The sequence below is a fragment of the Ranitomeya variabilis genome, chromosome 1 (assembly GCF_051348905.1).
Source record: "Ranitomeya variabilis isolate aRanVar5 chromosome 1, aRanVar5.hap1, whole genome shotgun sequence".
NCBI classification, from domain to species: domain Eukaryota; kingdom Metazoa; phylum Chordata; class Amphibia; order Anura; family Dendrobatidae; genus Ranitomeya; species Ranitomeya variabilis.
In genome coordinates, this window is record NC_135232.1 from 973,808,381 (window position 1) to 973,832,380 (window position 24,000).

General features: G+C 42.1%; 1 protein-coding gene and 1 long non-coding RNA gene across 3 annotated transcripts in view; one reads left to right on the forward strand and one right to left on the reverse strand.

The window, feature by feature from the left end:
* LOC143792914 (uncharacterized) overlaps positions 1-24,000 on the forward strand; it is a 249,204-nt gene that overhangs the window by 173,517 nt on the left and 51,687 nt on the right. For both annotated transcript variants that reach the window (XM_077279376.1, XM_077279377.1), the window contains exons 11-13: positions 21,585-21,643; positions 22,794-22,900; positions 23,182-23,287. In XM_077279376.1, coding sequence (XP_077135491.1) covers positions 21,585-21,643; positions 22,794-22,900; positions 23,182-23,287 — 272 coding nt within the window. The remainder of the gene's footprint in view (positions 1-21,584; positions 21,644-22,793; positions 22,901-23,181; positions 23,288-24,000) is intronic.
* LOC143781665 (uncharacterized) lies at positions 5,620-9,040 on the reverse strand. Its single transcript, XR_013216793.1, has 2 exons — positions 8,986-9,040; positions 5,620-6,803 (listed from the first exon to the last, which is right to left on the reverse strand). It is a non-coding gene; the product is annotated as an uncharacterized LOC143781665 (long non-coding RNA).

Sequence of the window (24,000 nt, forward strand, 5' to 3'; positions counted from 1 at the left end):
CCCATGATTGCGGCCCAAAACACGACTCCTCTACCTCGCTGACGTCGCAGCCTTGTTGGGACATGGTGACCATCCACCAACCATCCACTACTCCATCCATCTGGAACATCCAGGGTTGCTTGACACTCATCAGTAAACAAGACTGTTTGAAAATTAGTCTTCATGTATGTCTGGGCCCACTGCAACATTTTCTGCTTGTGAACACTGTTTAGGGGTGGCAGAATAGTAGGTTTATGAACCAAAGCAAGCCTTTGCAGGATCCTATACCTTGAGGTTCGAGGGACTCCAGAAGCACCAGCAGCTTCAAATATCTGTTTGCTAGTTTGTAATGGCTTTTTAGCAATTGCTCTCTTAATCCGATGAACTTGCCTGACAGAAACCTTCCTCATTATGCCTTTAGCTGCACAAACACATCTGTGCTCAGATTCAGCCACAAATCTCTTAACAGTACGATGATCACGCTTAAGTTTTCTGGAAATATCTAATGTTTTCATCCCTTGACCAAGGCATTGCACTATTTGATGCTTTTCAGCAGCATAGAGATCCTTCTTCTTTTCCATGTTACTTGAAAACTGTGGCCTGCTTAATAATGTGGAACATCATTTTTAAGTAGTTTTCCTTTAATTAGAATTACCTGGAAAACTAATTATCACATGTGTTTAAGATTGATTTCAGTGATCCATTGAGCCCTGAGACCCAATACCATCCACGAGTTTATTTGAAAAACAAAACCATTAAATCTTTATGACACTTAAATCCAATTTGCATGATAATTTGGAACACATTGTATTGGGTAATTTATTAAAAAGCCTTAACCCACAAAGAAACAAACCATAAAGTGCAAACGTGCAACAAGTGTAGCACTACATGAGACGGTAAATAAAGTAGCAGATTACCACTAGCATACCCAATATAGATAGGGTGATAGTATATACACAGGTTTCCTTAAGTAAGAACGATAGGGTGCTATCCCAGAGCTCAATAAGTTACGTAGATCACAGTAGTGCGGTACTCCATTTATGACCCATATATCCAGACAAGTCCCAATTTGGCCATCATATATTGGCCTATATCCATGTGCATATATTACCATCAATTCAGAACTATCACCTCTCAAATCGATGTTTGTCTAATAGGTATAGATAAGTACAACACACCAAGAGGTCCTTTCTACCGCCAATGAGGTCAGTATACACTTAACAAAACAATCCCTAGGGATCTATGAACATTCCTTTCCAAATCCCTGCAAAAATTCTATTGTGGGTTAAAGAATGTAGTGGCATAGGAGCTACTTAAATTAATAGCAGCAAAAATATATTTAGGGGACCTTGTATGCTTCATCCTTGGAGACCAAGTGCCCATTTACCGTAGCGTTTAAATGGAAACCACCTGGGGATAAAAATCAACATATACCATTCAGTAATAAAGTGAACTGCTTCCAAATCCTAAGGTAGAGTATGTGATTAGAAACAACCCAGAGTGGTTTATTAAACAGCCAGTTTATCATACTTAGCAGGGAAGACAGGAACAATCTCACCGCTCATAGCTGCCTGACTTTTCAATTGTCCAAAGACCAGGGGATATTATGCAAACCGGATCCCATAGTCTTCTCCCAACACGTTTCTTCAATATAAATTCATCAGGGGAGTGGGAGGCATGCATCCAATGCCCAAAATGAGCTACCACTGGCTGCATCAATTCTTTCTACCGTTTTAAATGATCCCACGTTACGATGATAGTTAGCGTGTGACGTGTTTACAGTCCTTGGAAGCCCAGCATGAATCGCAAACGTCACTTCCGGTGAATGACCGTTTGCATGTAAAGTAGAAGGTTTCGTGACGTAAGTAGGTATTTGCTCAATATTAAGGACATTGCCAACTTCACCTGGTAGCAGAGCATGAAAAGAATGAACTGCCAAAGTATGGCATGTGCATCCTTGTGATATAATCATTTAACAAGATGCATCTTGTAAATGACCCTAACGACCTAGTGCAGGTAACCCTGTAATGGCAACCTATTACCAAATCAATCATTACATGAGCAGGACAATCTTGACAGATCGAGAATTTGAGAAATATACATTGAGATGACATATAAGGAGAGTCATCAATGGCGACAAGAGGGACAAAAAATATAAAGAGGACACCCACGCATCTTCTAGAAGAAGGAATAAAAGATTGATGTGAGCTACCACCATAGCTATTACAAAGCTGGGCTATGCAAAAACTACCTAACGCGGAGGTTGGCACCCTATTAACCTGCGTACTGGCGCCCCCACTCAACGACGGCTTTCCCTAGGGATAACTGGCCCTATTTCCACACTAGCCTAAAGGAAAGAAGAGAAAGTAAGTTGCTCATTGAGCCCCTTGGGACTCATGGTTTGTAGGTGAAAGATACATTTAGATCCATTTAGTTTCCCTTTGCAAGATAAGTTTGTCCCAGTTTCTTCCTCTACGTGGTGGGAAGATCCTATCTATCCTCATGAACTTCATGACTCATATGTCACCGCAGATTGATGTGACTTGCTACAGGTGTGTCCCTTTTGTTAAGGATGTCATTCAGGTGCTTGCCTACCCTCTTTCTGAGCTCTTTTAGTTTTACCAATGTATTTAACCCACAATCACACGTGACCTTGTAGACTATTCCTTTTGTACGGCAGTTTCTAGAGTGGTGAATGGGGTAAGACAACCTGGTTACATTACTTCTGAACTCTTTGCCTTGGGAAATAACCTTACAGTTCTTGCAGTTACCACACTTGTAGCAACCCTTGGGCTGTGACCCTAACCATGATGGACTGGTGTTCAGGGTGAAATGGCTGTGGACTAACCTATCCCTCAGGGATCAGCCTCTCCTGTATGTGATTTTTGCGGCTGTTGAAATATTGCTGGCGATGTCTCTATCTTTTGGAAGGATAGGCCAATGCCGTTGCATGATATCCATGATTTGGTTAACCACATTGGAAAATTTTGTGATAAATCTGATGGTATTGTTCTCTTCTTTTTTAGAGGTGGGAGTGAGAAGTTGTTTCCTATCCCTCTCAAGCGAGATCTTATAAGCATCCTTGAGTACTTTTTTGGGATAACCACGCTCCAGGAAACATGTTCTAAAGCCATCTGCCTGTATTATGAAAGTGGGGGGATCTGAGCAGTTCCTTTGGACATGAAGATATTGACCTTTGGGGATCACTCTCCTCATAGGGGGCATTATTTTTGCTCTTATTCTTAAGGCCTGTAAAGGGTTCTTCAATTAAGGAATTGGGGTCAGGGTCCCCCAGATGGTTCAGGAATCTGACATCTCTTAGTATGTCATCATTAATACCGAGTTCAATGCAGCATTCTTTATCCTGTCTGGCAAAAAGCATTTTCCATTTAAGATTGTAAATAAAGAGATGCACATCTTTAGTCACCTCAAAGCAATCAAAATCAGTAGTGGGTACAAAAGACAGACCCTTGCTTAGCACTGTCATTTCTTCTTTAGTTAGTACCAGTGAGGACAATTTAACAATTTGTGTGTTTAATTGGGTTTCCGGGGGTTGAATCTGCTCCTGAACGGATAACTTATATTTAAAAAAAATTTGGGTTCTGTATGTGTGCTCTGCCAAAAAGCCTCTGTGTATACTTTACACCTGTCTATGCGGAGTACTCTGTCAAAAAGCCTATGTGGGTGTACTCGGTAAAACAGCTTCTGTGGGGGTACTCTGCAAAACATCCTAATTGTTTTGTTTTTTTTTATTTTAATTTGGGGAGGCCTCAAAACTTTGGGAATGGCAAATAGAACAAGCAAACTGTAGTGGAGTATAACAATGGATGGGTTCGGCTGGTATACATCTCTACTCAACCAAAGGTATCGACAATTCCTGTGGAATCCACGCCTGGTTAATTTTAATGAATGTAAGCTTGTCCAGGTTGGCTGTGGACAGGCAGAAGCACCTGTCTATGATCACACTCCCTGCAGTGCTAAACACACGTTCTGACAGTGCACTTGCAGCAGGGCAGGCCAGCACCTCCAAGACATGAAGGGCAAGCTCAGGCCATGTGTCTAATTTGGAGACTCAGAAGTTAAATGGGCCAGACCCGTCACTCAATACATGGATACGTGTGGCAAGATATTCTTCCACGTTTTTGTTGAAGCTCTGACTCCTGCTAATACGTACCATATCAGATGGTGGTGCTTGATGTTGTGGCGTGCTGAGGAAAGTTTTTCCACATTTTGGCCAGGCTTACCCTCCTTTCCGAGGAGGTGCTGGTGCCCCAGCTGTGTTGGCAACTTCCTCCTCTTCTGCTTTGTGCTTCCACTGAGCCCCCGCTGTCAGGTGAGAATGCCGTCAGTAGTACATCTACCAGAGTACTCTTGGAGTACTGCATTTTCCGATCGCTCTCCAGGAATGGAAGTAAGGATGACAGCAGAGATCCAACTGGGTGGCCACCCAGTAATTAGCATTGGTAATAATCGGGGCAACTCAACGGCCATTGTTCAGGCACTGTAGCGTGCATTCACTCGTGTGTGTCAGGCTGCCAAGAGGCAACGACAAGCTGTCCTGGGTGGGACGTGTATCATCTGTATCCCTCCAGCCACGCTCCAGTGATGACCATGAGCTGCTTTGAGTGCCACCCTGCTGTGAACATGCTTTCTCCTCCTCCTCATCTTCCAAAACTGTCCCCTGGGTGGACAGTTGTGTACCTGGATGCTGTTGGTATAGTAACCCACCCTCTGAGCCATGTGTGAACAACTGGCCTGATAACGATGTGAAAGGTCCCTGTTCCTCCTGCCCTTTCTCCTGTGCCACCATCTCATCCATCATCGCCTGAAGCATTTTTTCAAAAGAAGCATAGAAGTGGCATAGTATTGCACAGTCTCTCCAACAAATGCAAGGTGGAGTTCCACCTTGTTGGTACGTCGCATATGAGGCGTTGAGCTGGGAGGCAGAAGTGATGCTGCAGTGCAGACAGTTGAACAGCAGTGTTAGAATGCCGAAAGCATGCTCTGTCCTTTCTGGGTAGTTTTTTAGGAAGCTCAGGACCACCAAATCCAGGGCATGCGCCAGGCATTGAATGTGCATCAAACCGGCTAGGCCCAGAGCTGCTATGAGATTTCACCCGTTATTGCACACCACCAGGCCGGGCTTGAGGTTCTGCGGCACTACCACTCATCGATTTGTTGTTTGATCCCCGTCCACATATCCTGCATGGTGTGGGATTTTCCCCAAAAACATCATGGACAGAAAAACATCCATCAATCCTAGGTGGTGGTAGACATGCCCCAAATGCTTTCTGCCTCAGGCCCAGCCGCAACTACATTTACCCAGTGGGCAGTAAGGGAGATATGATGTCCCTGCCCATGCTTACTGGTCCACATATGGGTGGTTATGTGGACAGTTATGTGGACCTTGACACTGTTGGTGTTCCATAGTGCACACCTGATTTTGTCCGCAACATGTTTGTGCAAGGCAGGGATGGCCAGCCTGGAAAAGTAGTGCCGGCTGTGAACCACAAACTGTGGTTCTCATGATTCCAACATATTGTTTCCCCTTTTATAAATCACTTGTGAGCTGGAGGAAGGTGCACATACTGCAGCAGAAGAGGGAATAACAACACCAAAAAAGGAAATACAGCCATAAAGTCCCATATAAAATGCAATTTATTAGAAGAATGTTAAAAAACCACCAGATAAATACAATGTTACAAGAAAGGGGGAGGAAAAGGTGTGCACCAAATGGTCAAAAACGGGCACGAACATCAGTGCTGACCTGCCTGAACGGAATACCCTGCCTGATGCTAACATGACCACTCTGGCTGCTAAGCATAACAATCATGGCATAGTGCCACAGCCCAGAGTAAAATACAATATTGGCAAAATACCATCACATGAGCATACAGGCAGAAAGACCATATATGGCAATGTAACAAAAGGGCAACGGCTCAGCATGAGCCCATACCTGATATACGTAAAGCAGGCAAGACAGCAGGATGACGAGCCCGACCCCGACGCGCGTTTCGGAGCGGGCAGCTCCTTCCTCAGGGGGTGGGTGCATTGTGGACTGTGTCTGTATATATACAGCAATTCACCGGAAGTGTGTATGGGCCCAGCACGCCGCACCAGAGCAGTGGACAGCGCGCCGAATCCCCATCATGGCCGCCGGCGCCGGAAACACGTGGGGCCCCACGTGATCAGGCGTCGGACAGGAAGAGGAGAGACCGCACACCGCCGCACAGACCTGCGCATGCGCACTGGACGCAAAACACACCGCAACCATGTTGAGAAAGGGCAGGATGTACTGACATACAATATAAATATAGAATATGCTGGCACAACATGTCAGCAAAGAATAACAATCAAATAACAGCAGAATAACAAAACGGCAACAAAATAACGTATCAAAATAACTAAATACAAAGACATAATTATGCATCTGCCTAAATAAAATAAATAAAAAAATACATACAACATAAATAATACAACACAAGACAATAACAACAAAAGCTGCATATACATAAAAACATAATAAACAAACATACGCGTACAAAAAATTAATTACATACACATATGTACGCAAAAATATTAAACTATGCATGTACTTTATGTAAATCCTGCATAGTGTCAGTTACTTAATAAACACGCCCCCACACTACAACAAACAACATGTACATAACCAAAACCAATAATGCAGTAGAGTATAACAAGAAACCACTGACTACAATTTTAAATAGTATATTATATTGACACGCAGACACTCTTGACCCGTAGAGATGAACAGATTCCAATGCACCCAGGATACGCTCACATGGATGTAATATAGAGCAGTACTGGTAAGAAAACACAATGAAAGACAGAATAAAAATAACATAAAACCATATAAATATATGACCAAGGAACACACCAACCCTACTAGCTGTGCAGCATAAAAATGTGGATCACAAAAATGGGGCAAAGGAAATATTTTCATTCAACCCGTCAGGGTGAATGGTACGCAGTGTCCATATCCACCTCGTTTCCAATTGTGAGAGGCGCTTGGACAGATTGCCTCCCCTAATATTAATACTGAGGAGATCAATACCACGCACCCTCAGTAGCCGTGCATCGCAGGAGTGATGTTCTTTAAAATGTCTTGGTATTGTTTTTAAGGTTGTGTCATCCTTGCATTCAACTGCGGCCAATATACCCAGAACGTGTTCTCTCACCCTGACCTTTAGTTGTCTAGTCGTTAAGCCGACATATATTAAACCACAAGGACAAGTAGCGTAATAAATCACGTACCTAGAGATACATGTTATTCGCTTCTTGATGATAAAGTCCTTGGTACCATCGGAGTTAGAGAACGAAGAACAACGTTCAATATTAGGGCAAGCAACGCATTTGCCGCAAGGAGCACAACCACCCCGCGCAGCAGTGCCACTAAGGAATGTGGGTACGGACTGGCCAACATAGTGACTACGAGTAAGGTGATCCCTCAAGTTCCTAGCCCGCCGAAATGTAATCAGTGGTTGGACTGGAAGGAACTTTTTGAGGATTGGATCAGCTTGTAGAATTGGCCAAGCCCTCTTCATAGCCAAGCGTACCCCTACATGTTGGGAATGATAGGATGTGACAAACCTAATTTGATTACCTCCTCTAGATCTTTCTGTATTATAGTTATACAGAAGGTTATTGCGGTCCGAATACTTCGCCCTGTGGTAGGCTTTTTTGATGACCCGTCTACTGTATCCTCTCGCCACGAACCGTGACACAAGATCTTTTGCCTGAGTCTCAAAATCTTGTGTATCAGAACAAATACGTCTCAAGCGTAAAAACTGGCCAACAGGTACGGCCCTAATCATGTGGGAAGGATGGCAAGATGAGGCATGCAAGAGGGTATTGGTGGAAGTAGGCTTACGGAAAATATCCGTACGAATCACACCCCCCGCATCCCTACAAATCGTGACATCCAAAAAGTCAATCCTCATAGCATCCCACACCGGGGTCAGATGTATATTAAGGTCGTTGTTATTCAAACAGGCCATGAACTGCGCAAGGTCGATGGAGGTGCCCTGCCAGACAAAGAAGATATCGTCGATATAGCGTGTCCAAAGAAGGACACGATCAATCGACCCCTGTTTGTCTGACAGGAAAAGGTCCCTCTCCCACAGACCCAGAAAGAGACAGGCATAGGAGGGCGCGAAGGCCGCCCCCATGGCCGTCCCCTGGATCTGCAGGTAGAACGAACCCTTGAACACAAAAAAATTATGTGTCAAAGTGAACTCCAAAAGCTCCAGGATGAGATCCCTCAAAGTAGAAGACAATGTGGATGTCATAAGAAAAAATCGAACCGCTCTAATACCATCACAATGTCGAATGTTAGTATAGAGGGATTCTACATCCGCAGAAGCCAAAAGAGTATCACTGTCCAAACACAGTCCATCGACCCTGCGCAGCAAATCGCCAGTATCTTTAAGGAACGAGGGTAAGGAGGAGACCAATGGCTGGAGATAATAATCAATCCATCCGTTAACCTGTTCAAGAAAATTACCCCTTCCAGACACGATCGGTCTGCCCGGTGGAGTCAGAGCATCCTTATGTACCTTGGGTAAAAGGTATAAAGTAGCAATAGTAGGTTCTTTTACTAAAAGTGCAGAAGCCAGCTCACTGGTGATAACATCGTTGTCAGCGGCCCTTTTGATGATACATTCCAATTTAGACATGAATGCCGAGAGGGGATTGTATGTTAATTTTCTATAACAGGTGTTATTGTTTAATTGCCTAAAGGCTTCCCTCTCGTACATCAGCTTGGGCCAGACAACGACGTTACCACCCTTGTCAGCCGGCTTTAGCACCACATCAGGTAGTTCTTCAACCGATTTCTTTCATTCTTAGTAAGATTACTATTGCTACAAAATTTGGGAATATTGAGGAACTCATTAGAAACCACCCGGACAAAAAGATCGATACTGGGACATGATGCAAAAGAGGGGAACTTAGTAGAGCGCGGACGGATGGATGGAGGAATCTTACCTCCTTCGTTGTTATGCTCATCAGCCAATTCCTCCAGGATCCTTGTTCCTCCTCTGTTGGAAAGAGTTTTTGAAATTCATCATTATAAAAATGTCTTTTGAAGAACAACGACCTTGCAAAAATATGTAGATCTTTTACCGCCGAAAAGGTATCAAACCCCGGTGTGGGTGAAAAGGACAAACCCCTCCCAAGAAGTGATAAATCAGTATCAGTAAGAGCATGACTGCTCAAATTAATTACCTTATTGTCACGCTTGTTCATAGAGGACACAGAAGACGGCCCTCTCTTATACGGGTGAAAAGCATGATCTCTCAATCTATGGGATTCACCACCATAGGATGATGAGATTGAGGAAACATCCGACAAACCACTGGTAGAAGCAACCGACGTATTAGATGGTATTCTATGTAATTTAGAGTCACCCCCATGTCTCCAGAGGTATACTCTCTTATTTTTATAATCTTTGAGATCTCTATTAAATTTAGAAGTATGGTTGTCCTGAATCCTCTTTACTAGTTGGTTCATAGTTTTATCCAATTCGGATTCAAATTGTACTAACCTATCACTAGGGCAACCCTTCTTAATTTCTGCTTGAGCAGCATCAATTTTATTATCCAGCAGAAGAGGGAGCAGAATGAGGCTCGGATCTTTCCTGGTTTTTTAGGTGTGTACTCCCCTGCAGCTCGTGCTTTGCATTCAGATTTCTTGTCACACAGGTGGTGCTCAGGTTATAAGAACATTTAAACCTCGCATCAGTTTCTTACTGCACAGCGTGCAAACCACCTGTGATTGCTGCATGACTTGGTTGAGCTCAGACTGCTTGCCTGATTTGCAAGGGGGTGAGGTGGAAGCCATGACCTTGGGCCACAGGTGCAAACTCTGTGCTTTCAGCAGGGGACTGGGTGGAAAAAAAAGCAAAGGAACTGAAGGAACTCTCAACTATCCATTCTAAGGCTGCCTCTACTTGTTCTGGCCTCACCGTTCCTCTAGTGGTACTCAGGCCTATGAAATTACATAGAACGCTCTGTCGCCTGCGTGCACAACGGGAAGGTGTTTCATTTTGGCGCATAGCAAGCACATATTGACCACGTCCTCTCTCTCCCTCCAGCAGCTACACCACCGCCAGCATTACAACCACATCCTCTTAGGAGTGACAGGCGCCACTGTAATGACGCCCATCGGATCGTATACCTCGCTGGAGCACGTTTTTTTTTTTGGAATATAGAGGGCATTCAGGACATAATATACAACTTTCTGAAATGCAGCACAGACACTGAGGAAGGTATTGGTTCATATATGAAAAACTGGTGAATGCTTCCCTTTAAGCAATCAAGTTTATACAGCTTGGAGTTCGTCAAAATACTCACTTGCGTGATAAATGTGTACATAGTGCATGAACCCTGTTGGATGTCTAGGCAAAAGACTGGGGCCAGAAAACGCAGAATAATAATTAAAAGGGTTGGTAGCACAAGCTAGGCATAATATATTGATGAATTAAATTATTTATATAAAAATGCTAATTACACAAAACATTTACTGCTCTCCAAACTCTGGAAAACACCTGTAAATGTTTATTATACCCTCATATGAATTATATAAGAGGTGTACTTTTCAAAATAATGACAATGTGTCACGAAAAAATCTAAAAACATTGTGCATATTGACACAAAGTAATACATGTAAATTAGGAAAGTGGGGATCTGTTTGAAAGGGCAAATTTGGTGGGAAGGGGGTAAATATGATGGGAAGGGGGTAAATAAAATCGCCTACAAAAAATACAGGTATAGTGGTCATCTGCTGATTAGTAGTGTTTGATTTTTTAATCAGATCTGGCTGTGTAACAGGAAGAAAAAAAAGTTAGTCACTATGTATCCACTCACCCAACTCCTATACTGACAGTTGCTCTGCAGCAGTCAATATTTGGGGGAGTGATTACAGAACAACCGCTGATCCAATGACAAGAAGCAAGTGGCTGCAGGGAGAATATAACTTCATTTTCTTCCTTATCCGTTCTCCAGGAAACCTGCTTAACATGATTGTAATTCTATCAACCTGACATTATCTCTATATCTGCAGGTAAATAGCTTTTATATAGATGACAGGTTTTCTTTAAAGGTGACCCGTCAGGTGGGATAATGTTATTAACCTGCAGATATAGGGTTATTCTGCAGGTTAATAGCATAATGACGGTACCCGGCCACTGTACTGAAAATTCGGCACCTGGAGAAAATTAACTTTATTCCTCCCTGGAGCCGCTGGCTTTCAGTCTTGCAGGTGTGGCAGCTTGGCTACAGTTATTGCTCCCTATACTGTGAGCGGCAGATGTAAGCATGCCCAAGCACTTTGACAGCCGGCTCTGTGCCTACAGCCGCCCTCACAGTATAGTGAACGACGACTGAAGCTGCATGACTGAAAGAATAAAGTTAGTTTTCTCCCAGGTGCCGCACTTTTGGTGGCGGCCAGGCACCTTCATAACGCTAATTACCTGCAGATTACTCCTATACTTGCAGGTTAATAGAGTTATCCGGCTTCTTTTAGTCTAATGTGTATGGGGGGTCTTTAATAGATTCAAACACTCATGTAGCATAAATGACCATAAAATATCCAAAAGACATATAAACATAGTTATAGGAGTTTTCCCATCATATGAAGATCAATAACCAATGGGAGCTACTAACTTATACAACCAAAGTCAGGGTACAAAGTACCCAGAAAAACACCACTCGAGTATAAAATGTACAAATTTTTATTAAGGATTAAGTATAAAACAGACATGAACCAGAGAGTAAGTGGAACATATAATAGGATTCAAAAGTGAATAAAATCAAGTAGATAAAGGTGGGAGGGGGTTTTCACAAAAAATCAAAGCAAGGAATACGAATTAACTTCCAAGATTCATGTAAGAATTTGCATGATACCGTAAATCATAGTACAGACTATTAGGACAGTATAGTGACAACAATAATCAATCCGTCTACATGTATATCATGAAGTAAAAAATTGGAGGACGAAAACAAAAAAACCCAGTGCCCCGACTCGTGTTTCGCTGTTACGCTTTCTCAAGGGGAGTGTGAAAAACCCCTCTCACCTTTATCTACTTGATTTTATCCTCCTTTTGAATCCTTTTACATGTTCCACTTACTCTCTGGTTCATGTCTTTTTTATATTTAATCCTTAATAAAAAAAATTTTTACATTTTATACTCTTATAAGAGTGGTGTTTCATGTAGCGTAAATGTAAGCATAATTTTAGTGAATAACAATGAGATGATGCTTCTCTTCTCCAATCACAGAACTATGTTGTGCATGTCTGTTTAAAGAAAAATAAGTTGTTATGGCCAGTTGGCTTTTTTGGGTTTTTCTGATCTGAGGGTGGAATACAGGCTAATGTGAATACACTAGCCTACAGATGGCCTCCAGTATATCAGTGATCTCTTATAGTCAATGTAATAGTTTGACACTTTTTAGTTATGTATGAGAAAATCAAATTTAGTTAATAATTGTGCACTTCTGAAAGTAAACATGTAGTGATTTATGTAGCATTGTGTAAAGACTGATAAGCTGTGCATTGGGAATGTAAATGTTTGCCTAATAATGTATATATTCTATTGACAAATAGCCACAAACATTTTTTCAGTGTTGATGTGCAGAAATGGATTTTAACCTCTCCATGAACTTTTACCTTGACAAAAACTTAATATAACATGGCTGAACTTTAAGTGAACTTTCCTGTGAACTTTTTAAAAGTTCTCTTGAGCGGATGGTGAAAACTTAGATCGCTTACATATTTCAGACTCCAGTGCTTTGACACGTACAGCAGAAGCAGATTGGAAGTAATGTCTATTTATTTGCCGTTCATTATTTTTGTTAATTGAAGTTATCTGTACTGTACATTCTTCTTCTGGATACTGTATGAACTGGAACTGAACTTTTCAGGCAATATTTGTCATCTGTTTTATTTATCCTAAATTTCCACCAAAGATGAAATCTTCTGCTATACAGCACTAAGTTCCATGTAGGAAGGGAGACAGAGTAATGCAACTATGCATCAAATGCACCCAGGTTATTGCTTGCAGGTAATTGTTTCCTTCTGATGCTCTGTCTTCTGTGCTTTGTACCGTCCATGCCAGAAGTAGATGGACTGCCTGAATTAAACAGTTTACGATGAACAGAACGCATCCCTGACAACTATCGGATTTATAATCCACATTTGCCTTTTTTTGCCATTTTAGATGCCAACTTTCTACATACCTTACATAATTATTTTTTTTTTTTTACTTTGTGGTTCAATAGAAGTTTAGTGAATACCAATAGCCATGCACAATTAAAAAAATTAATAGCTTTGAATGTTGAAATTGGTGCACAGATGAAACTGTGTAGGGAATAACCACAGTTCAAATCCTAATATACCAGATTTTATTTGAAATTTTTTTAATAAACCAGAGAAATGTAACATACAACAGCAATATAATTAACATTATATGAATCCAACAAAACAACGCAAAAAAAATGAACTCAAATTAAACGACAGAGAGCAGACATGGACAAGGGAAGGGTAAGACTAGAAGGGACTTCTGACAGTGGACGCTAAAGAGCATGCCGCATGTGGATTAAAATGAGAGGAGAATAACCCATGGATGGACCTATAAAGAAAGGTGTCCCAATGGAACCATTTCTTAGAGACTTTATTCCTTTCTTCTTGAACGTGGGTCATGGCAATTTCCGAGATCCACTCTTCCAGAGATGGGGCAACTGACTATTTCCAGTGACATGGAATAATCATTTTAGCAGCTTGGAATAAATGTCTCGAGCGATTTTTTTTTTTTTTCAGGACCCGACATAGGGAGCATAAATAATAGTGGCTTTAGGCTTTTTGGGAACAACCACTCCGGTAACTTCTAAAATCACCTTAAGTACTCCCTCCCAAACTTGTCAGCTTTTTATACTTGAAATCAGATTCATGCCTCCTGAAGCACAGACCGCATGAATCAGATACTGGGTGTGTGATTACAGCCTTGTATGTTTTACTCTCAAATGCTGTAGCATTTTAGAGTAAGCGTACTTTGAAAATCCGGCAGGGAACCAGTCAAGAGCTGGTGTCAGGTAGTTTCCAGCTTGTGATGGTGAACATCTGCTGCATTCAATTTCAGAAGGCCCGACTGGTGGAGGGCTGCAGTGATAGTTGACTTTGTGGAACATTCTCCCATCTCCCTACTGCATCTCTGGAGCTCAGCCACAGTGATCTTGGGGTTCTTCTTTACCTCTCTCACCAAGGCTCTTCTCCCATGATTGCACAGATTGGCTGGACGGCCAGGTCTAAGAAGACTTCTGGTGGTCCCAAACTTTTTCCATTTAATGATTGAGACCACTGTGCTCTTAGGAATCTTGAGTAGTGCAGAAATTCTTTTGTAACCATGACCAGACCTGTGCCTTGCCACAATTCTGTCACTGAGCTCCTTGGCCAGTTCCTTTGACCTCATGATTCTCATTTGGTCTGACATGCACTATGAGGTCTTATAGAGACAGGTGTGTGCCTTTCCAAATCAAGTCATAGTAACATAGTTAGTAAGGCCGAAAAAAGACATTTGTCCATCCAGTTCAGCCTATATTCCTATATTCCATCATAATAAATCCCCAGATCTACATCCTTCTACAGAACCTAATAATTGTATGATACAATATTGTTCTGCTCCAGGAAGACATCCAGGCCTCTCTTGAACCCCTCGACTGAGTTCGCCATCACCACCTCCTCAGGCAAGCAATTCCAGATTCTCACTGCCCTAACAGTAAAGAATCCTCTTCTATGTTGGTGGAAAAACCTTCTCTCCTCCAGACGCAAAGAATGCCCCCTTGTGCCCGTCACCTTCCTTGGTATAAACAGATCCTCAGCGAGATATTTGTATTGTCCCCTTATATACTTATACATGGTTATTAGATCGCCCCTCAGTCGTCTTTTTTCTAGACTAAATAATCCTAATTTCGCTAATCTATCTGGGTATTGTAGTTCTCCCATCCCCTTTATTAACTTTGTTGCCCTCCTTTGTACTCTCTCTAGTTCCATTATATCCTTCCTGAGCAACGGTGCCCAAAACTGGACACAGTACTCCATGTGCGGTCTAACTAGGGATTTGTACAGAGGCAGTATAATGCTCTCATCATGTGTATCCAGACCTCTTTTAATGCACCCCATGATCCTGTTTGCCTTGGCAGCTGCTGCCTGGCACTGGCTGCTCCAGGTAAGTTTATCATTAACTAGGATCCCCAAGTCCTTCTCCCTGTCAGATTTACCCAGTGGTTTCCCGTTCAGTGTGTAATGGTGATATTGATTCCTTCTTCCCATGTGTATAACCTTACATTTATCATTGTTAAACCTCATCTGCCACCTTTCAGCCCAAGTTTCCAACTTATCCAGATCCATCTGTAGCAGAATACTATCTTCTCTTGTATTAACTGCTTTACATAGTTTTGTATCATCTGCAAATATCAATATTTTACTGTGTAAACCTTCTACCAGATCATTAATGAATATGTTGAAGAGAACAGGTCCCAATACCGACCCCTGCGGTACCCCACTGGTCACAGTGACCCAGTTAGAGACTATACCATTTATAACCACCCTCTGCTTTCTATCACTAAGCCAGTTACTAACCCATTTACAGTCCTATCAGTTTAATTAAACACAGCTGGACTCCAGTGAAGGAGTAGAACCATCTCAAGGAGGATCACAAGGAAATGGACAATATGTGACTTAAATATGAGTGTCGGAGCAAACGGTCTGAATACTTATGATCATGTGATATTTGTTTTTCTTTTTAAATAAATATGCAAAAAATTCTACATTTCTGTTTTTTTCAGTCAAGATGGGGTGCAGAGTGTACATTAATGTGAAAAAATGAACTTTTTTGAATTTACCAAATGGCTGCAATGAAACAAAGAGTGAAAAATTTAGAGGGGTCTGAATACTTTCCTTACCCACTATAGTTTATAAAAGACATTATCTTTAGGGCGTAATACTGGGCATCTCTTACAGGCACAAAACACATCTGTTTTTGAGATTGATGTATGTAAGTCGGCAAGCAGAACCTGAACGTGGCTAAAAGGGTTGATGAAATAATTTCTTTAAATAACCTTTAAAAAAACCAGTTTGACGAAGGTATCCTTCTTTTAGGCCTTTAAGAGCGGCTACAAATTCTTCAGTTGTCCTCAAATTCCAAGGTATTTGCCTGCACAATAGAGGTTGGGGTCAAGTTATTCTCATAAAAAAGTGGCTATTAGAGAAAAGTGGCTTACCTTTATATATTAAATTCCGAAAAAACCCTTAAAAAATGTTTGAAGCAGCATTGGCTGGGCATTTAGTGGGAGAGTGTAAGCTGTTATCCAGTCTGATATAGCTAATAGAACTTTCTCTGATCAGATGTTTGAAGATGGTTCAGTGTTCATACTAGCACCAGAGCCTCTGCAATAGCAGTTTGCAGGTTAGTTAACCTGCCTATGCAGTACTTTTCACAATGGGGAAGCAAGGCGTTGAAATGTTGTGAAAGGTACATCTGAGTAGAGGGGTGCAGACAATAAATTCCTTACTGATTTAAAGGGTACCTGTCACCAGGAATAACACTGATAACCTGCAGATATGGGGTTAATCTGCAGCTAAACTGGGCAGCACAGTGGCTCAGTGGATAGCACTGCAGCCTTGCAGCGCTGGGGTCCTGGGTTCAAATCCAACCAAGGACAACATCTGCAAGGAGTTTGTATGTTCTCCCCATGTTTGCGTGAGTTTCCCCCGATGGGTTTCCCTATCAGTATGTTTTTTTGGAATGTGGGAGGAAATCGGAGTGCCCGGAGGAAACTCAATAGGGGAGAGTGATGATAATGTGTGCAAACTGTAAAGCGCTGCGGAATATGTTAGCGCTATATAAAAATAAAGATTATTATTATTGTTATGATGTTGTCCGGCACCTGCACACAGGTGAATGCTGCAAGGAGAAAATGATCTTTACTCTCCCTGCCAGCATTCGGTATTCAGTCATAGGGACGGGTATGGCGCTGAGTACACAGAGCGGCCGCTGTAGCTGCGCCCCTGACACTGGCTCTACATTGCGGCTGTCAGTCAGGGCCGGGGTGTGGTTACAGTGGTCGCTCTGTATACTCAGAGCGGTGACTGAACCAGCCCCTACCCCACGACTGAATACCAAATGCTTGCAGGGAGAATAAAGATCATTTTCTCCCAGCTGCATTCAGCTATGTGCAGGTGCCCTGCAGCATAATGACACTGTTAAACAGCAAATTAACCCCATATCTGCAGAATAACTGTTATTCCTTTTGACAGATTCCCTTTAATATGGGGTTTTATTCTAGGACTACGCCATCAAACCGTTTAACTAATGAGTGGTGGTTAGGTAAGGATAGAGGGCTTCAAGGAGTCGTCAGCCAAAGTACATTGATTTATTCACAGTATCCCTTACATAGTTTGTCTCTGATAATAAGATTTCTGATCTCAAATGCTGGCCAACAAATCTTACACATTTGATTTCTGCCAATAGATTATCGAAGTGTGACCTTCTGTTGGATATATAGAGGGATCCCAAGGAAAAGAAAACCCTCATCTCTAGGAGCAGTTTGTTATTTGAAAACAAGCTGCTTTATCCACTATTCCTAGGTGCAGTGAGGAGTCTCTGCTTCTGCTCCCCGTGTTTGCAGTGCTGATGTCACATCCGCTGTCCTGAGCGGCTCGTCCCGTCTGCTTAGTCAGAGCTCACTCGCTGCTGCGCTATTGATGTGATGTCAGCACTGCAGACAGTAACAGACTTCTGGTACAGTGCCGGAGATTTAGCTCTGGACCCAGGGCAATGTGAGTAAAGCCATGTTTTTTTCGTTGTTTTTTAGAACATCTGCGCCTTAGGACATGTCTTTTTTTAAAAACTGAAAAACTCCATTTAAGTTTTTAGAATCTCTTTCCAGTACCATGAGATATAAATATACCTTACACACATTTCAAGGCCTTTTATGTAAAGAGTGCGCTAAATGATAAGTATACAGTTATCCCCTTAGAAAAAGAGTGTGGTCTGATCAAGATGTCACAAGAATGTGAAATAAAAGATACGTCTGAAATTCTTTTGATTTTCATTGGACTTTTCAGACCATTGTCATTGAAGGAGCCAAACTGAGCTTAGGCATGGTCTTTTAAGAGCAAATTGAGAACAAGGAAAGACCAGGACATATGACAACTAGAAGACAGAAAACTACATAGCATAAATATATTTGGGGTACCCCAGACAAAAAATAACCTATCCAGTTTGTAAAGCATGGCTGTATCTCATGTGGAAGACGAAACGTTCAAACCTTCCTACCGAGCCCACTATTTGATTTGTCAAACCTTGTTCAGTAGCAAAATCCTATTATGAATACCACCAATGTAAAGGGAATTGAATAGGAGGAAAGCAGAGGGGGATGGGGGATGGCTGTGTAATTAGTTTGTGTGTCTGGGATACAAGAATCTTGGGGTTAGACCCCTAGAGCAGTGCGATAGCCAATAATTAAAAATGTACTTAAAGGAAAACCATCCCTGAAGCGAGAGTTCTGCCTCTTCGTTTGAGATGTGTAGCATAGCTGGGAACGACAGAGTTAAATCCCACCACTGCAATGTTTGATTAGTAGCACAAATTGTCTCTTCAGAGAGGAAGAGGACTAGAACTCTAGTGCACCTATTGGATGTAGCACATGCATGGTTTCCCTAAGGCCGGGTGCCCACAATCAGGAACTAGCAGCTCTTTGTACGTTCACTGCGTCCAAAGCGCTGCCTTCTATTAAATGCAGGTAAATCCGCATGTGTTCACTGAACCGTCCAATACATTCTATTGATGCAATTTCTCTCGAAGACTTGAGTCTCCTCAAGAGAAATTGACATGCTGCGGTCAGGGAAGACACGTCAGTCTCCGTGAATGATCCGCAGGTATCTCTGGACGCAACGTGGATATAGGATTTATTGAAATCTCATCCACTATGCCGTAACATCTGGCTACTGCGGGTTTGACGCTGCATAAATACGCAGTGTCCAAACCAAAGCAACTCCTGATCGTGGGCCCGTCCCCTAAGAGGCAGGAAGTATATTTATTGTGTGGCAGTCTCCTGATGGAGTGTCCATCCACTGGATGGAGCAGAGGTGAAGGTGTTCTCCGTCTGCTGGGTGAAGCAGAAGCGAGTGTGTTCCTTGGTGAATTCACAGATGGTGGGCACCAGACTGGATGTGTCTTAAGGTACCTTCACACGAAACGACATCGCTAGCGATCCGTGACGTTGCAGCGTCCTGGCTAGCGATATCGTTTCGTTTGACACGCAGCAGCGATCAGGATCCTGCTGTGATGTCGCTGGTCGCTGAATAAAGTCCAGAACTTTATTTGGTCGTCCGATCGCTGTGTATCGTTGTGTTTGAAAGCAAAAGCAACGATACCAGCGATGTTTTACACTGGTAACCAGGGTAAACATCGGGTTACCAAGCGCAGGGCCGCGCTTAGTAACCCGATGTTTACCCTGGTTACCAGCGTAAAAGTAAAAAAAACAAACAGCACATACTTACATGCGTCCCCCAGCGTCTGCTTCCTGACACTTACTGAGCGCCGGCCCTAAAAGTGAAAGTGAAAGCACAGCGGTGACGTCACCGCTGTGCTGTTAGGGCCGGAGCTCAGTCAGTGTCAGGAAGCAGACGCTGGGGGACGCATGTAAGTATGTGCTGTTTGTTTCTTTTACTTTTACGCTGGTAACCAGGATAAACATCGGGTTACTAAGCGCGGCCCTGCGCTTAGCAACCCGACGTTTACCCTGGTTACCCGGGGACCTCGGCGTCGTTGGTCGCTGGAGAGCTGTCTGTGTGACAGCTCTCCAGCGATCAAACAGCGACGCTGCAGCGATCGGCATCGTTGTCGCTATCGCTGCAGCGTCGCTTTGTGTGAAGGTACCGTTAGAGCTGAAGAGAGGCCAGAACCCCCTCTGTGAGAAGGGGTCTGTGCAGAAAACCACAGGCATCAGTGGTTGCTATGGACAATTGTTTTGTGTGACCGAGCTGGGGAGAGCTCATCCATATATGAGTAACCAGGGTCTGTTTTGTTCTTAGTTAGCGTTTGGACGAGGTTAGGGATATATGTTTATGATTTTGTTTTGGTGCCGTCCAATCTGTGTAAAGTACTAAAATCTAAATGTGTTTGAACCAAAACTGCATTGTCTGTGTGAACGCTACCCACTTTTGGATTGGCACACAGGAGAATTCTCCGGTGGGACACTGTGCAAGAGCGGGCCACCACCCTTTTATATGAGCAGTACTTGGCACTATATACTTGAATCACTATGTACAGACAAAGGCAGCATCTTGTTCATTTATCAATATACCAAGTTCATTTTTATATAAATTTGTGATTAAGGATAATGTCACATTTGCATCTAGCTGAAAAGTGGGGTCCTGGAGTTTTGATGGACCCTTGGCACCACAGTCCGGCACTGTGATCTAAGGCCTAATGCCTACCAGAGAAAGTGAATCCCTATACATGGTGGGCATTAAAGTTGATGCACTAGCATTTGTTTCGATCGTTCTCCTGGAGGCATAGGAGTTTAAGGTATGCAAGGACTGACAATCTGTTAGGGACACTTGAAGGAGTTTGAAATGGTCCAGGAAAGATGGACTATCTTTAAATCGTTGAAGGTTGATTACCTGCCATCTTTTCTTCCTATGTGTTTAAATTCAGTTTCCTTGGAGGGAGTCCCTTTAAAGCTTTACATAGCTGCTCTTTGCAGCATGCCAGGTCTGGTAGTATAGTCGATTCAGTCATTAAATTGAATCTGTCATCATCCATCTAAACTATTAATATGGCCATACAGGTTATGGATTGCTGAAAACAGTCCTACCTGTGTGTCTCACATCAGATGCCTTGTTGTTGAGAAATCAACTTTTATTAATTTATATAAATGACGTCTTCCAGGCTATGGGAAGGATGTTGCCTGCAAGATAACTCTGCCTCCAGAGCTTATTTAACATGAAGCCACGGCTGCATGATTCGCGGCTCTTAGACAAGATACTCCGATAACACCCAAGCATGCTTGGACAAGACGTTATCCGAGCACATTTGCTCATCATTAATAATGAATTTTGATTTGCAAATTGTAATTGTTCTTGACAGCCCTGTGACTATTGTAGGGAAAGACAGGCAGGGTGGGCAGGCTGGCATAAATGTCATAAATAGGCAGGCAGGCTGTCATAAATGGTTGCTTACATGAATGCTAGGAAGCTCTGGAGAAAGGAGCCATAGTGGGCAGTTTGGAGGATTTCTTTTTAGCTGATATTGAAAATATCAGCTCAGTGCTTTTAAAACTTTTTTCGATTGATTAAACTTTCGTTTGTTTGTTTTTTTTCTTCAGACTTAAGGAATTAATGAATAAAAAACTTTGCGAAAAATTTTGCAGTTGTGTGAAACTTTCCACATTTGTCTTTTTCAGTAAAGATGGAGATAAGGGGATAAAACAGAGTAACACAATTCTTGACCTGTAAATGAAATAACTAAACCTAAGTATACTTTGATCCAGCTCACTGTTAGCCTTTTTTTTTTTTTTTTGCAGATGCTGAAGCGGTCACTGTCCAAGGTGCCAGAGGAGAGCAACCTTCCTCGTTTTATAAGGTGTGTTGATTTTTTTTCCTTAGTATGGATGAGCCTCATTGGCTTTAGATTGAGTTCATCTGTTCACACAATGTAGGTGCATCTCTACAAGTTGCAGAGAGGTGCTTAGTTAGTGAGCCATGGACTTGTGGATTGTTTTTATGATGTGCATCCCTTTTGTTTGTTTGCTTCTTTAAATTCAGAAGGTCTATACTCGCGTTCTCTGTGTCCTTCTGTAAATGAGCATACATATACATATTTCTGCAGTGAGACATGATGTTGCCCAGAGGATCGAGTTGCAAAATTAGAAGTTTAAGGGGATTCTGTCAGCCCCTGGGTCGCTTTTAAGCTATTACTATGGGCATACAGCTGAGAGAATTGATAAAAATAGCCCTACCTGTATGCCTCATAGCTGCTGTCTTGTTGCTGAGAAATAGACTTTTAATCTTTTATGTTAATTCGTTCTTCCAGGCTCTGGGGTGTGTGGTATATGGAACAACTAAAATTCTGCCTCCGGTGTTAATTTGCTTACCACCCCTCTCCCATACGTGTCACAGTGCCACGTGATGTGCAGTTGTGGCACCGGAATCCCGCTCCTGCTCCTTGCAATCATGTGATTATACTTACCTTTTCCGCTCTGCTATGGACGTTGTCTTCATTGTTCTTCTGCACAGGCGTCGGCGAGTCACTGCTGCTAAAGTAGCAGCGACTCGCCGGCACCTATGTAGAAGAACGGTGAAGACACTGGTTTGGTTAACTTATACCCAAGTCTTTTGAAGACTTCTTCAGGAGTACAACACTTAAACGGAAAAGTATGATAAAGAGTATTAGCTGCATATCGCTAAAATAAGGAATCATCACGTACACATCTCTCAAACTTCCATAACACTGAAGGTACAATTTTCTCTGCCAGTCTTTAGCTAATCTAATCATTAAAGGGCCCTCTTGAACCCAATGTACATTGACTATATAGTGCATTGTACATACACTACATATATATGTTCGGTAACACAAAAGAAAACTATGAATGGAAGCAAAATATGGCAAAAATATTGTTCCATATAAAAGTAAAAGTTTCTCTAATTTTGGTAAAATTCTAAATTTTCTTTAAAAATTGTAATAACTGTTCTGACTAGATTGTGATTGTATAAACTTTAATACCTGTAACCAGGTATGTGCAACATACCTTGATGGATATAGAGCTACAGCTGTATGTGCTGTCGGAGGACCAAGGTCCGCAGAAAAAGGAAGACGCACAGCAGAGAGCATTCTGAGACGGTAATAGAACTCTTCTCATTTGCATATTTCTTAAAATGCATATTCTCCTTTTCCGTTTTTATGTCAGGTATAATTCTACTCCACAACTTTAATTGGCTTTCTGCAAACACATTTTGGCCTTGAATTAAAAGTGTCCTTGGGATCATATACTGCTGTTTCCTATTTAGATCTTGCTGTACCTGGATTGTGCTTTGCCTACACAGGCCAGACAAGCAGACTTTCCTAAAAGGTTGACCTGTGATGATTATTGCTACTTTTCTGTTTCTTTCTTCTTTTTTTAGAACTCGAGAAATGTTTACGCAGCTTGGTTTGGAGGATTATAGTTCAGTGCATTTGCAGATCATTGGTGCTGAAGATGTGTATGGGCCAAACGCCAGAGGCAGGGAGGTAAGGATTTCCAGTTTGTGTGTGCATTCTGTAAATTACTTTGTTGGGGATAGTAAAATGTCTTCAATCCAAGATTAACAGGGCTTTATAAATGCCAGATTATCAAATGTTTAGGCATACTAGATTTTTCACTGTCAGGCATCATGTACAGCATTTTCTGCTCCCCAGTGAGTACTGCCAGGTGCTTCCATTTGAATAGCCGAAAACATTATTCAGTTGTTCTCTCAATTTAGCCATTCACTTGAAAGAGGAAAACAGCGGCTATAAAATGAATTCTTTAACTTTGTGTGACCTACCTACCGGCACTGTCCATCTGTATAGCTGGAAGAAATACTTTTTTATGGAACTTTTATGGATATTAATACAGAATCACCTGAAGGCTTGCTCAATGAGGAGCAGAACTTGATGAGAACGCTGCCTAAACTATACGGATCAAGCACCTTCATGAAGACAGCCAAAACGATGCTTACATACAGTAATATGTGCTTCAATCATTTTGTCTGTAATTGGTGGAGTCTTAAAGAGAAATGGAGTTTTTTTTTTTAAATAAGGTTTATGTTTAATTTTTTTTATATATATTTCAAGATCTTTATTAAAAAAAACTGTAAAATGGGTAATCTTTCACTTTGCACAGTGGCCACTGGGGCTTATTTAGACTCCTTCTCCTTGTGTTTCCAGGAAGGCTTCATATCAGCAGAGGCAGGTAACACCTC